Source organism: Tenrec ecaudatus, chromosome 2 (assembly GCF_050624435.1).
Source record: "Tenrec ecaudatus isolate mTenEca1 chromosome 2, mTenEca1.hap1, whole genome shotgun sequence".
Classification (NCBI taxonomy): domain Eukaryota; kingdom Metazoa; phylum Chordata; class Mammalia; order Afrosoricida; family Tenrecidae; genus Tenrec; species Tenrec ecaudatus.
In genome coordinates this window covers 93,753,896-93,767,440 of record NC_134531.1, presented here as the reverse complement: position 1 = coordinate 93,767,440, position 13,545 = coordinate 93,753,896, and the positions used below count along the sequence as shown (strand labels likewise).

Below are 13,545 nucleotides of genomic sequence, written 5' to 3'. Positions count from 1 at the left end.
CAATAGATAATATGCGTTTCTGGGTTTCATGGTCATCAGAGTATTTTATCCCTGCTTTTCATCCACTGCCTGTCAAGAGAGCCATTCTTGCCCTCCCTCTCTGCTCATTTTTGTTTAAACACAAAATAGTTTCTCATTCATCTCAGAGTAGATGCGTTAGTTTTTCATGCTGCCAGTAAGTGTGGACGCTCACTTTCCAAGTATGGGTGAAAATAGGTAGTCTCTTCCAACGTGGATGCTCCCGGGAGGTCACTCTCCCGGCTCTGTCCAGGTGGCATGGAGGAGCCCAGGGCTCAGGGCCCCGTGAGGTGCGATCCTTTTCCACAGCGTTGGAGACCAAGCTGGCCCTGGAGCCTGCGCCTGCATATTCCTACAGCTTCTCAGAGTCCCACGGACAATGACTGAGGAGAGAAACCATGCAGGAAGCATGCCTATAAAAGAGAAAATATGTAGTCTCGTATATTATCTTCATATCATAAGAATGTTTGATAATTTTATAAATTGCATGCAAGCAGATACCACATATAAACATGTTTGGTACTTGTGATGTAAGGAGATGGAGTCATAATTTCTTCCTACCAAATTTTCTCTTCTTTTTTATAGCATAGAGCACTGCATTAAAGAAATACAATCAGAAGTCAACAAACAATGTCCAGATGTGCGACTTCAAACAACAAGCGATTGCTTGGAATGGTTCAATAACTATAGTTATAATTCATCGAAGTCATCTTCTACTCTCCATGGAGATTTGATAATATTCCTCAAAACAATGGTAAGTACACACACACACACACACACACACACACACACAGAGTCACACATAGTCACACAGTTTTTGCTTTAAGATGGAATGGAATGGGTCAATAGGGAATACTATCCATTTATTTTTCTATGTATATATTTATATTAGGTCATATTATTATCCTGTTGAATGTAGGCTTTGAATTTTTGCTTTGTTTTCAGATCCCCAAGGGAATCAAGATTGTGGTTTATTTTTTTCTATGATTTTAATCAGCAAAATGAAGTTTTATGTAATTATAGATTAAATATAATTCCTGGATGATGTGTGGCTTGATGTCTGCCACATAAACACCATAAGATGTGTTGCTGTGTATCTCATAATACCACAAAATTGATTCCTGAGATTGCAGCAGTTTTTTTAAAAAGGTATTTACCTTTTTCATTCAGTAAGTTCTGGATTTATAGTTATTATTTTTAGGGGATATTTTTATTGAAGCTTACAGCACTGTTGCCTTCTCATTACCTTTGTGACAGGTTAAGTTGGGTGAATAATTAAGTACATACTCCACATGGTCTACAAAATGACCAGTCATTAACACATGAAACAAAAATGGATGAAATTTGCATTTAAAGAAAATACAAGTAATTTTATATTTATAAATGCTGGTCCATTTTTCTCCATTCTAAACACCCAAGTAGAAGTTTTTCAGTCATGTTTCAAATGAATTTATATTTTATTCTAACTTATGCCCACTTACTTTACTCATTTTTGAAATACTCAATATTCTGCACAATAAGATCCTCATTGACTCTGTTCAATGAATGAGTCTTGTCTGTCATCCCTTGCCTTTCTAATCTGAAGTAATGGCTAGTGCTTTTCAGATAAGGAAAGCAGGCATTTATATAAGACTGTAGTTATTGAATGGAGCCCTGGTGGTGTAGTGGTTATGCGTTGGACTATGATCTACATGGTCAGCAGTTCAAAACAACCAGCAGCCCCTTGGAAGAAAGACTGGACTTTCTACTCCAGTAAATAGTTACAGTGACCCACAAGTGTATCGCTGTGAGTCAGCATTGACTTGATGGCAGTGAGTATTTAATTGATGGAGAATGACTACATAGGTTATTCTTTGATATTGACCACCCTAATGTTTTGTAGCCTCTGAAAAGAACTTTTTATTTTATTACACTTATCTGTTGTGGTGTCTAGTTTGAAAAACAATTTCCAAGAGAACTGCACCACTTTTAGAAAGGAGTTATTTCTGTAGTTAACTAGATATGGATTTAATTAAATTTAGGGGGAAAAAGCACTGTTTTTGTCTAAACATCAAACACTGACTAAGGCAGATGTGGAAAATATCTTGAGGTTGTAGATGGCTTAGGATGACAGAATAGGATGAAAATAGTTTTTGGCTGTCGTTATTATTACAGATGTCTCTTTAATGTTTACAAATTAATAAAAGGAAGAGAAAGGAAGACTATGTGCCCTGAAGCCTTATTCTTTTAAGAAAATCCTCTCACCCATTATCTCCTAAAGGTGGAGCCTTGAAGAATAAATATGGATATAGTTATTCCTTAATTTCTATGAAAAGGCATGTGTATTGAATTTCATTAATATTGATGTAATAATGCATTCTCGTTTAATTAAAAGCAAAGGCTTTTAATTATCTTTTAATCTGCTACACATAAATTCTTCTGTATTCACTGTGGGCCAAAGGCCGCCTTAGTTTTGCTCAAATTCATTAGATCGATAGGTCTGTTACAGTCCTAGACTTTTTAAAACATGTCTTGTTATTTTCAGGAACAAACCAGAGCTAGATTAAAATGACCTTATTATCAAGTTTTTGCCTGCTAAAGTGTTAGGTGTGACAGCATTTTTCATACTTTTAATTTCTTTCATAGGCATTTTTTCCTGTTAAGTATTTAATAATTATTCTTTGGAATAAAAACAGAAGTCCTTATTTCGACGATTATACTGATATTTTTAAAACTTAAAAAATACATACCTAACACACATTTATCTTTTAGTTTTTGCTTGATCAAATAATTACATTACTGGCCGATTAAGCACGTGTAAGGCTGAGACCCTAATCGTGTAACTTAGTGACTTTGTGGAATTTGCAGTAATGCCAACCTGTTTCACACCCTACAACATTTCTTTCTTAGAAGTATCAAATGAATTAAATAGTGGGGAAAGAAGATACAGACAGATGAATGGGAATGGAAGAAACCAGCCACAGAAAGGTCGCACTTGCTTTGTGGACCCTCTAGGAAAAGGGTCTTGTAGAAAAAGGAGTGGCGTAGTTGGCGACTCATTGGGCTGCTAACAGTTGGAACCTATCAGCTGTTCATCAGGAGAAGGTTGAAACTTGCTATTCCTGTTCAAAGTGACAGTCTTGGAAACTCACAGGGGCAGTTCTACCCTGTCCCGTAGGTTCACTCTGAGTCAGCATCGACTCAATGACAGTGCCCTTAATTTTTTTGAGGGTACATAGAAATAAAAGTGGTGCCATTTCCCCCTAAATTTAATTAAAATCATGGCTATGTATCTACAGCATTAACTCCTTTCTAAAAACTATATGGCTTTCTGGGAAACTGTTTCTGCAAACTAGCAACCCTAACAGAGATAAGTGTGATAAAATACATGTTCCTATTGAGGGCTATAACCCCTTATGGTGGTCAGTACCAAAGAGCATCAAAGACTTTGACATCCTTTGGACATGTAGTCAGGAGAGACCAGGCCCTGGAGAAGGACAGCACGGCTTGGAAAGCAGAGGGGCAGCCAAGGAAGGGAGAGCCCTCACGGAAATGGATTGCTATCAGGACCACCACAAAAGGCTCAAAACTAGGAGCGCTGTGAGGATGGCTCAGGACCTGGCCGTGTTTCGTTATGTGGTGCATGGGACCACTCTGGGTCGGAACCGACTCGACGGCTCCTAACAACAACAACACAGAAAGATGAGGCTGTCTGTTCCCACAAAGATTGATAGTTTCCAGCCGATGTGACTCATGGTTTAGGGTTGGATTTTAGCAGGGGTCCTCAAACTTTTAAAACACAGGGCCAGTTCAGTGTCCCTCAGACCCTTTGGAGAGCCGGACTACAGTTTAAAAAGAAGCTATTAACAAATTCCTTTGCACACTGCACATATCTTATTTTAAAGTAAAACAAACGGGGCAAAAACACCCAGTGGGCCAGATGAATGTCCTCGTCGGGCCGCATGTGGCCTGCAGACCCGTAGTTTGAGGACCCCTGGAGGGTATGTTAGAAAGAATATGGCCTAAGAGAATGATGGCAGGGATTAATTCTTGATTTTTTTTTTCTTATTGTTAAGTGATTTGGGGAAAATGTCCTCGGCGGGCAGATGAAGTTTTAGTGTCATTAAAAAAAGCCTTAAATGTTTATGTTACAGTTCTCATTGTGAATAAATCAGAAAAGGATGGAAAATTATTTTTATATAATAAAGTACTATATAGATACTGAGTTGTATTCATTACAGATAGAACATTAAATCAGCCATTGCAGTTCTCAGAATGATTGAGAGAAAATTCCCAGAATTTGTCTGGTAGCTATTCGTAATTCTGAATCACACATGTCTATGGTATTATTTGTAAATACAAAATGTCAAAGCCAGCCAGATTTTATGCTACTTGTGTCTTGTTTCCATTTCTCTATAATCACTTTGCTTCTACTTTCACAATATAAATTAATTTCACTATTAGCCGATATAGCTATAATTAGGAAAGTCAGTATGTAGGGAGAATGTATGTATGTATAATTCACAATCCAAATCCAAAAAGGCCCCCCAACCCCCCACCCTGCATTTGATATTCTTAATTAAGCCCACTATGGTTTTCTCTCTGCACAGAAAATAGAAAGTAATTTCATAGCATCTTGTGGGGAACTATTCTGAGATTATTTTTCTCCCATTTTGAGTTTCTTATTTCTTTAGAGAGAACTGGAATATTCTCAGCTTAATTTTCAAAGTAAAATCTTTCTTAACGTGATTCTCAAAAAGGAACTTAAATGAAAATTTGAAATCTTTAAATGTATTGAAGTTTATTTCTCAGGATGGTAGCTATTAGTAACCCCTAAGCACATACTATATTTAAAGGTCTCTCTTCTATCATAGAAAGGTTTTAAAGCATTTTGTGTTCATTCGTGATTTTATAATAATAAATGTACCCATTCGGGCATGAAAATTATCTTCCAAGAATTAAGTAGGGGCATGATCTTGAATTTATTTTACCATAGGAACAAGTTTCCAACAGTGTTTCATTATAGATTTTTATTTAGAATTTTTAAACTGCAGCTTGCTTACAACCCAGGTTATTTTGGGGGTGAGTAACAATGAGGGCAACACCCTATGTCTAAAAATTAAATTAAAAAATAGTTTATTCCTCTGGGCTTACAAAATTTAGCAGAGCACAAAGCTGACATTATAAAATGTCTGAATTGATTCTATGTCAAATGGAGGAAAAATCCTTTAAGAGAAGAAAGTATTGATTTGAAGTTGAAATAAACGATTATGAAGTTACGTATACTTATAGGAATCATTTTTTCTATTACCCTACCAGTTAATCATATTTCTAAATATTCTTATTTACTTTTACTAGCAAGATATGCTGAAGATTAAAGAAAATCAAGAAGAAATGATGTTGGATTTACTTTGGGACCTGGCCTGTCAGAGCAGCATATCATTCCCATCTACTCTCAGCGGAACATCTTTCCATTTCCTCTCCAGAACTTCTCTTCATTCTGTTGAAGATCTTTCCTCTGTGGATGAAAAGTCTCTATGGGATGACATAAGACTGCATCTTCGACGCTTCTTAGTGACCAAATTACAAAGCCATAATGAAATAAGCAATTCCCAGCAGAAAATTTTCTTGAAAAAACAGTGCATACAACAACTCTTGTTCCTTTATCCAGAATCTGAAGTTATAGTCAAATTCCAAAACATGCAGAGTAAACTTTTGGCTGAACTTCTGCAAAACTGCATTCCCTCTTACAGCCGAGAATCAAATTTAGACATAATAGCCCATGGATACCAAAGTGCAATGCTTAAGTTATACTCCATGATAAAAGAGGATTTTCACATACTACATGAAATTTTAGCTCCATCCTCAACGTTGAAATTCATTAAAGAAACCTACCTGAATACTGTTACCGAGGAATTGGCAAAATTTCTTGAAAAATTTTGTGAGCTGCTGTTTAAAGAAAATGCTGTCCGTGTGATTAAAACAAGCAAGAGCTCCAGCAAGCATAGAGGAGCAGTGCATGCTTTGGGTTAGTGACACTTAAGTTTCTGTTCAGTTTAACTGTAGCCTTTGATATCGTCATTTTCTAAGATTTGGTTAAATTGCACTGCCAATTTTAAAATAAACAAAAATAAATGTTATATAAACTTAATAGTATATGTTTCTCTTACACATTCCTTCCTTTTTTCTGTAATGGTAGTAATAGCAGTGTTTATTTTTTTCTTTTTGAATTATTAGAGATACGGGTATTGTAAGCAAACATCATTGCCAATAAGAGAAATTTTTCTTTTGATTGGATATGACAAATAGTAAAGCAATAGGCAAACGGTTTCATAAGTATAGTTTTTAACTCATTTTAATCTTCCAAAGCCCAATCATTTTAGGGAAAAAGAATTGTTGAAAATTTATTGATATTTACATTAGCTAAAATTGGAAGTTTAAAAAGTATATTGGTCAATCATTTTCAATAAGGAAAATTTTTTACCCATAAATTATAAACATTCTACATTTTAATTGGTTAGGAACATTTAAACTCTACTTTTTATTATCCCTCTAAATTTTTCTGTGACAATATATAATGAAAAATGCTTTGAAAACTCTTAATTTTATTTAAACAATAAAACAATAAAAAATGGAAAGAAATTATTGGGATTGATACAGTAAACTTTTTCCTGTGATGGTTTAGTATCCCACTAGTGAATAGAATGAAAGTGAAATATAATTATTTTGAAAATTATGATTAGGCATGCTTTTCCATAAAATTCCTGAGGTAGCTTTCTTAAATAGGTTCATAAATTATACGGTTTGAATGTTTGAGAATTTTCATTTGATGAATTTTTGTGGATCTTTCAATGTATCATTTTAAAATTATTTATACACATAGCTATATTTTTACTTATTTTATTAAAATAAAATTCTAGAGTACAAAATTGCTACATTAAGTAAATTTTCAAGTAATTTCCTGTTGTTATTTTTTTTAATTCATTTTTTTTCCAGGAAGCTGAATAACATCACAGAATAGAGCCAAGTTCTGGTTGTGGCAGAATACAAAATCAGTTAATTTAGTAACATTGTAATTTTGTTCAAAACAAACAGTCTCTCATTTTAATTGTTAATATATAAATGTTTAAATTCATCTTGAAGCTCCACTTGGGTTTCTAAATATTTTTTACTCTCAAAATAAATTTCTACTTACTTATAAAGTATTTTAAATATGAAAGTTTTATATGTGCTAAATATAGTCTATAACAGAAGAAAAGATCCATATGGTTGAAAATATGTGTAAGTTGCTATGGTGTCTTCAGAGCTGATATTGAGGTGTTTTCCCATCCATGAGAAAACTACTATGCTTGTTTACTTTAACACCCAAATTTTCCATATTTTTTACAAGTCTTGATACACTGATCTTCCTCAAGCTTCTTTGTATGAACTTTGGTATAAAGGATATGTTAAGTGAGCATTTCTCATTTGCCAAGCATTGTGTGAAGGATGGCGTCTTGAATTGGATGTGGTTAAAGCCTTAGGCTCCGAACCAAAAGGTGGTGGTGGTGGTGGTTGTTAGGTGCCATCGACTAAGTTCCACCTCATAGAGGCCCTGCATATAATAGAACACAACACTGCGGGCCTGTGCCATCCTCACAGTTGTCCTTATGTGTGTACCTATCAGTGCAGCCACTGTATCCGTCCATCTTGTCAAAGGTCACCCTCGTTTTCGCTGCCCTGCTACTTTACAAAGCATGATGTCCTTCAGGGACTTGTCTGTCTTGACAACATGTCCAAAGTACATGAGACGCAATCTCGCTATCCTTGTCCGCCGTATTTCTTCCCAGACAAATCAGTTTGCACTCACCAACCACTCCATGAAACAAAGATGTTATAGTTGGTTTTTCAAAGATTCAGAGTCTTGGAAACCTTTGGGGCCACTTCTAGTCTGTTCTATAAGGTCACCAAGAGTTGGAGTTGACTCAGTGGTAATGCATTTGGTTTGGTGCTAAGTGTATCCCAGTTATATAAACTATGATAAACCTTTTTATATTAGTTTCATAAGCATGTAAAACTAAAGCTCAGGTTAAATGGCATGCCCAGGGTCATGCTGCATGCAGTCAGGATTCATAGGACTCCTCCAAGACTCATGCTCTCAATCACTGCCTATGTATTGGCTAGTCCTCGTCTCTAAGCATACAATTAATAGTCAATGCTATGTTAAGAAATTTCAAGTAGTATTGGTGAAATGGGCTGCCAGAAACCTGATTTAGTTCAGCTGTATTCATAACTACTGTGAGCCGAAGGAGCCTTGGTGGCAAGAATGGTTAAGTGGTCGGCTGAAAACTGAAGGGTGCCATGTGGTTTGAACCTACATGCCATTCTCTCTCTATTCGAAGAGAACCAATGTCATTCTTATATTGGGGCATTCTTCCTACAGCTATGTTAACTCACTCCTCACCATCATGCCAGTTCTGACTCATGGTGACCTTACAGGGAAAGGTAGAACTGCCCCTGTGGCTTTGCGAGACTAACTTTGAGGGAATAGAAAGCCTCGTCTTTCTTTAGGAATGACTAAGTTCCTAAAGAAAGGTATTTTTTTAAGTTAACTTACATTTAAAAAATCATTTTATTGGGATTCATACAACTCCTTTAAAAAATGTTTTATTAGGGGCTCATACAACTCTCATCACAATCCATACATATGTACATTCATTGCCCTCATCATTTTCAAAGCATTTGCTCTCCACTTAAGCCCTTTGCATCAGATCCTCTTTTTATTCCCCTCCCTCCCAGCTCCCCCCTCCCTCATGAGCCCTTGATAATTTATAAATTATGATTTTGTCATATCTTTCCCTGTCCTAATTCTCCCTTCTCCCCCTTTTCTGTTGTCTGTCCCCAGGGAAGAGGTCACATGTAGATCTTTGTAATCGGTTCCCTCTTTCCAACCCACTCACCCTCTACCCTCCCAGTATCATCCCTCACACCCCTGCACCTGAATGGATCATCCGCCCTGGATTCCCTGTGCCTCCAGCTCCTATCTGCACCAGTGTACATCCTCTGGTCTAGCCAGACTTGCAAGGTAGAATTCGGATCATAGTGGGGGGGGGGTGTGGAGGGGGGAGGAGGAAGCGTTTAAGAACTAGAGGAAAGCTGTATTCATCGGTGCTACATCGCACCCTGACTGACTCATCTCCTCTCCTATAGCCCTTTGCAAGGGGATCTGCAGTGCCCGGCAAATGGGCTTTGGGTCTCCACTCTGCAATTCCCCCTTTATTCACTATGGTTAAGATTTTTTTTTTGTTCTGATGATGCCTGATACCTGATCCCTTTGGGTATTTTTATCTACTGTGACAGGTTGGACCTAACCCACTGCCATCGAGTCGATTCTGACTCATAGCAACCTATAGGACAGAGGAGAACTGCTCCTGTGGGTTTCTGAGACTGACAGTCTTTATGGGAGCAGATAGCCTTATTTTTCACGCACCCTGTGGCTAATTGGTTTGAAGCACTGAGCTTGTGAGCAGTATAATGCTTATCCCACGGTGACACCAAGGCTTCTAGGTTGAACCTTTTGGCCACTGGAACCCCTCCTCTTGGAAAACCTTGCCAGTTTATTTAAAGACGGTAACAGTGGGCTCAAACCCAGGAACGATGGTGAGAGCGGGGCCAGGGCAGGCAGCTTTTCCTTCTCTGGAGCCTTCTTCACTCTGTGTGCATTGAAATGGATTTGACGACACATGACAATGATAACTGCTAAAGAGATAGGGTTGAAAAGACCTCCGGGGTAAAGAAAGCCCTCAAACCAAAGAAATGTTTATAAAAATAGCATTTATTTTTGTTGTTGCTGATGAGAATATACACAGCCAAGCAACACCGATTCAGTGGCTTCTCCATTTGCAATTCATGGGCATTGATTACATTCTCTATGTTGTGCAACCTTTCTTATCCCCCTTTTCCGAGTTGTCTCCTCCCCAACTAAAAATAGACGCACGGACCCCACAGCTTCCTATGTAATCATAGGCGTGACTATTGTCAAGTTGGCCCCAGATAAAGAGAGAAGATGGAATTTTTTGACTAGTGAAACAGTTCAAAACTGGAAAGAAACCCAGTCCAAAGTCACTCTGCCATCTCTCCTTCTTTCCTATGGGACCATTCCTCCGATTCTGTATAACAGCCGTGGTGGAAGTAGTTAGTCTGACAACCTGAGTGATGGTCTCCTAGAAAGGAGATGGGTGGAGCCCCACATGCAGGAAGCATACAAAACCAGTGGTAGGATGAGACCGATTGTTGTAGAGACAAGAAGGGCCTGTGCAAGGGCTTGTAGAGACAAGCTGAAGTGATGCTGTGTCTTCTGGCTCCTGGGGCCACGATCTCCAGTGCATCTCTGATGACCCTTATGCCTGTTATTTTCAGATTTCTAGTGGAAAGTGGAATTTCAAGTAATACAAAGCAGTAAATGAAAAAATCATTAGAGAAAGTAATACACAAATACACAATAAGCACAAACTCCTTCCTTTTGCTGTCCCGTTGTTGAAAATACTAATAACCGATACTACTGATCAGCTCTTTTCCTTACTGCTAACAGTTGCTGCTTTCTGATGAACTCCCTAGACACCCTGTAATTAATTTACTCTTCGACAAAGATGAAAGTGTGCTTCCCTGTGGGACAGGAGTGCTGGCAGTAGCTAGCTTTGTGACCGTAGGCAAGTCATCTGCTCTGAATTCTTCTCCTCTGTAAAGCGAAAGGGCTCCAGTGGGCAATACTATCTCATGACCCTTTTGGAGCTGTTGGGTGCCGTGAACGTGAATGCATTCAGCCATTCACTGAAAAGTTTAAAAGTTCATGCCCACCCAGTGGTGCCATGGAAGAAAGGCCTAGAGACCGACTTCTAAAACAATTCCTCTCCAGAAAACCCAACAGAGCACAGATCTCCCCTGGGAAACGCGGGGTCACCTGGAGTCAGTTGGCTCAAAGGCAAATGGCAGCAGACGTTCTCACCTCTAACCTTCATTATTATCTCTGTACTCTCTAAGTGTAAACAACGATCACTCTACAACCAAAGCATATAGTAATCACTTGCATTTTCTCCCCTGAAACTTGCTGTTGCCACGTGATCACCTGATTCGATGAGACTTGTGTATAACAGAATGAACTGTGCTGTCTCCATGATCACTGCTGTGTTCAAGGCTGTGGCTGCAGCTATTGCATCACACCATCTCATTAAGAGGCTCTCCCATTTTCCCTGATATAAATGAATGAAGAGATGTGGCTTTGTATGCCACCATAGCACGTACAAAAAACGCCTTCGGATGTTTGTCTAGGTGATTTCTTCCCCCCCTCATCCCAAGGGAAACTTGCAAGTAACCGTATAAGAACTACCCACCTGCTGTGGTTACATTTTTCACCAGGGGATCAGGCTGGTGGTGCCAACCAGCCAAGTGACTCTGCAGAAGAAAGAACTGGTGATCTGCGGTCTGAAAGAGTGTAGCTAGGAAAGTCCTCTGGAGCAGTTCGACTCCGACCCCGGGGCCAATCGGAATCCAGATGGACTCCCTGGCATCTGGCACAAGAACCAGGGGTGGTCTGCAGGAACTACAGTTGTGCATATAACCTGCCCACACCCGTATGATGTGCACAGTTGCAGTGGGAACTCAAGCATGAGGGTGTGGCCTGGTTTGTAAAAACAACAACGTTCTGTGATGCATCATTATTTGTGTAAAAATATAGTAATTAATCAAAACCCAAACTGAAATCTCTCCTACTAGTTTAGTTTCACATTTTAACTCTCTTTCCTGTTTAGGTTTAAAGCTATCCGTAGTCATTCTTACTTGGGGGTTCTCTTTTGATCTTATGACAGAATTTTCTGTTTTGTTTCTGTTTCTGTTTCGTTGTCTTTATGGGTACGTTTGCGATCAGATAACTAAGAATTAAAATCACAGGCAAGACTGGAAGTGCAACTATTATTCTGTATTGTTGATGGGAATGAAATCTTTATCGTTTTCTTTAGCGTGCAAGTAAGCCAATCAAGGCAAGGATTTTATTGTTGTTGTTGTTGTTAAGGATTTTAAAATAAAGAGAATCTGCTTTTTTCCCCCAGGGGGTGTGATCTAGGGAAGAACTGGCTCTTTTCTGCAAGGCCATGGACAGTAGGAAAGCACGGTATTTTTTTCCTCTCAAAAGGCATAGCTGGATCTATATAAATCCTTGTATAATTAGAATATGCAAGCCTCAGAATTTAGGTCTGTAAAGCATTGAAGAGCATTCATGTCCTAAGAACATTATGAGCCATCTCATGAAATATCTACACATTGATAAATCACTGTAGTATTTTTCTGCATTTAACAAAAACCAAATCTAATTGTTTGCTTGGGTTTTGGCATAATTCATCCTGAAGCCTTTACTTCTGTATCTTTCTCCTTCTGCCTCTCTGTCCTTCTGCCCCAGCTTCCTGTGGAATATGCAAAGGCTTATGGCCATGCGATCAGCACAGAGAAGTGGGCGCATCTTCCAGTTTGTGTGCCAAGAGGACACTGACAATTCAGTCCAATCCTTTGTGCTATGGACCTCTCCCAAGTGACATCCACTGAGGCCAGGGTAAAACTTAGAGCTGGTTATTGTCGTGTCATTTGGCATGAAGAAAGCAGGATTCCTATTAATAGTCATTCCCATCTCTCCTAATTCTGGAGCTTTGATTAAGCACAGATAGCTTAGAATCTGTCTTACAGGAAATACAGTGCATACTTTGCAAGGATTGGGGAAGACTACTCAGAACCTGCATTTAACAAAGCTACACTTTGAGCTCACCGATCAGATTGATTTATGGTGGTTTATTTTATATTCTATCAATAGCTATTTATAACTACATAAAGCCAATTAGTTGTACAATAGTTGTGCCATTTTTAAGGTGACAGATTTTTAATTTGTCATGCATCCTGCTAACCGTTTATGCCCTGATAAACTATATGATCCCTATAACAATTCCATGAAGTTAGAAATTAATGCTATACGATAGTTACATAAAACAAGGTTTAGAGAATTAAAGTAGTTCTCTCAGATTCCAATGACTAGGAATCTCACATCCAGGGTTCCAACCCATTTCTGAATTATAACAAAGGCATTTCTGTTAACCAGTGTGATTTACTGACCGACTAAATAAATTCATTGATAAAATAAAGGTTCCTCTAATCATTTGGGCAGTAATGACCAGGTTAACCATTTTTGATATCAAGATTTTTGTGCATTGAACTTTCTGTAATTGTAGCATATTTATTTTCTATATACATATAACATTTAAACTTGAATATCAGAAAGACATGACAATGAGAGAGTACAGTGTCACACCATTGTATTTTCAATTTGGAAAAGAAAAAATATCTAAGACTTTCCATATTAACATGTGAGAGAGAAAGGAAAAATAATTCCATTTTTAACAGTTTTAATATATAAACCAGAAGTTTCCATATTCCCTATTCCTTGTACTGTGTAAGTCCACATATATGAAAATATCTACATAGAGAATCCCATTATATTCCTAGAGATAGTAATACACTGGTTATGTTTAA

The 13,545-nt window shown here is 38.0% G+C and overlaps 1 protein-coding gene and 1 non-coding gene across 2 annotated transcripts in view; both read left to right on the top strand.

Annotated features, from left to right (window-relative positions):
- The window catches only part of KIAA0825 (KIAA0825 ortholog), a 498,599-nt gene that overhangs the window by 69,101 nt on the left and 415,953 nt on the right, over positions 1–13,545 (top strand). The window contains exons 3-4 of the mRNA XM_075541286.1: positions 604–772; positions 5,356–6,025. Of these exons, the coding sequence (XP_075397401.1) occupies positions 604–772; positions 5,356–6,025 (839 nt within the window). The remainder of the gene's footprint in view (positions 1–603; positions 773–5,355; positions 6,026–13,545) is intronic.
- Positions 227–431, top strand: LOC142442023 (small nucleolar RNA SNORA73 family). The gene has a single exon (XR_012783288.1). It is a non-coding gene; the product is annotated as a small nucleolar RNA SNORA73 family (small nucleolar RNA).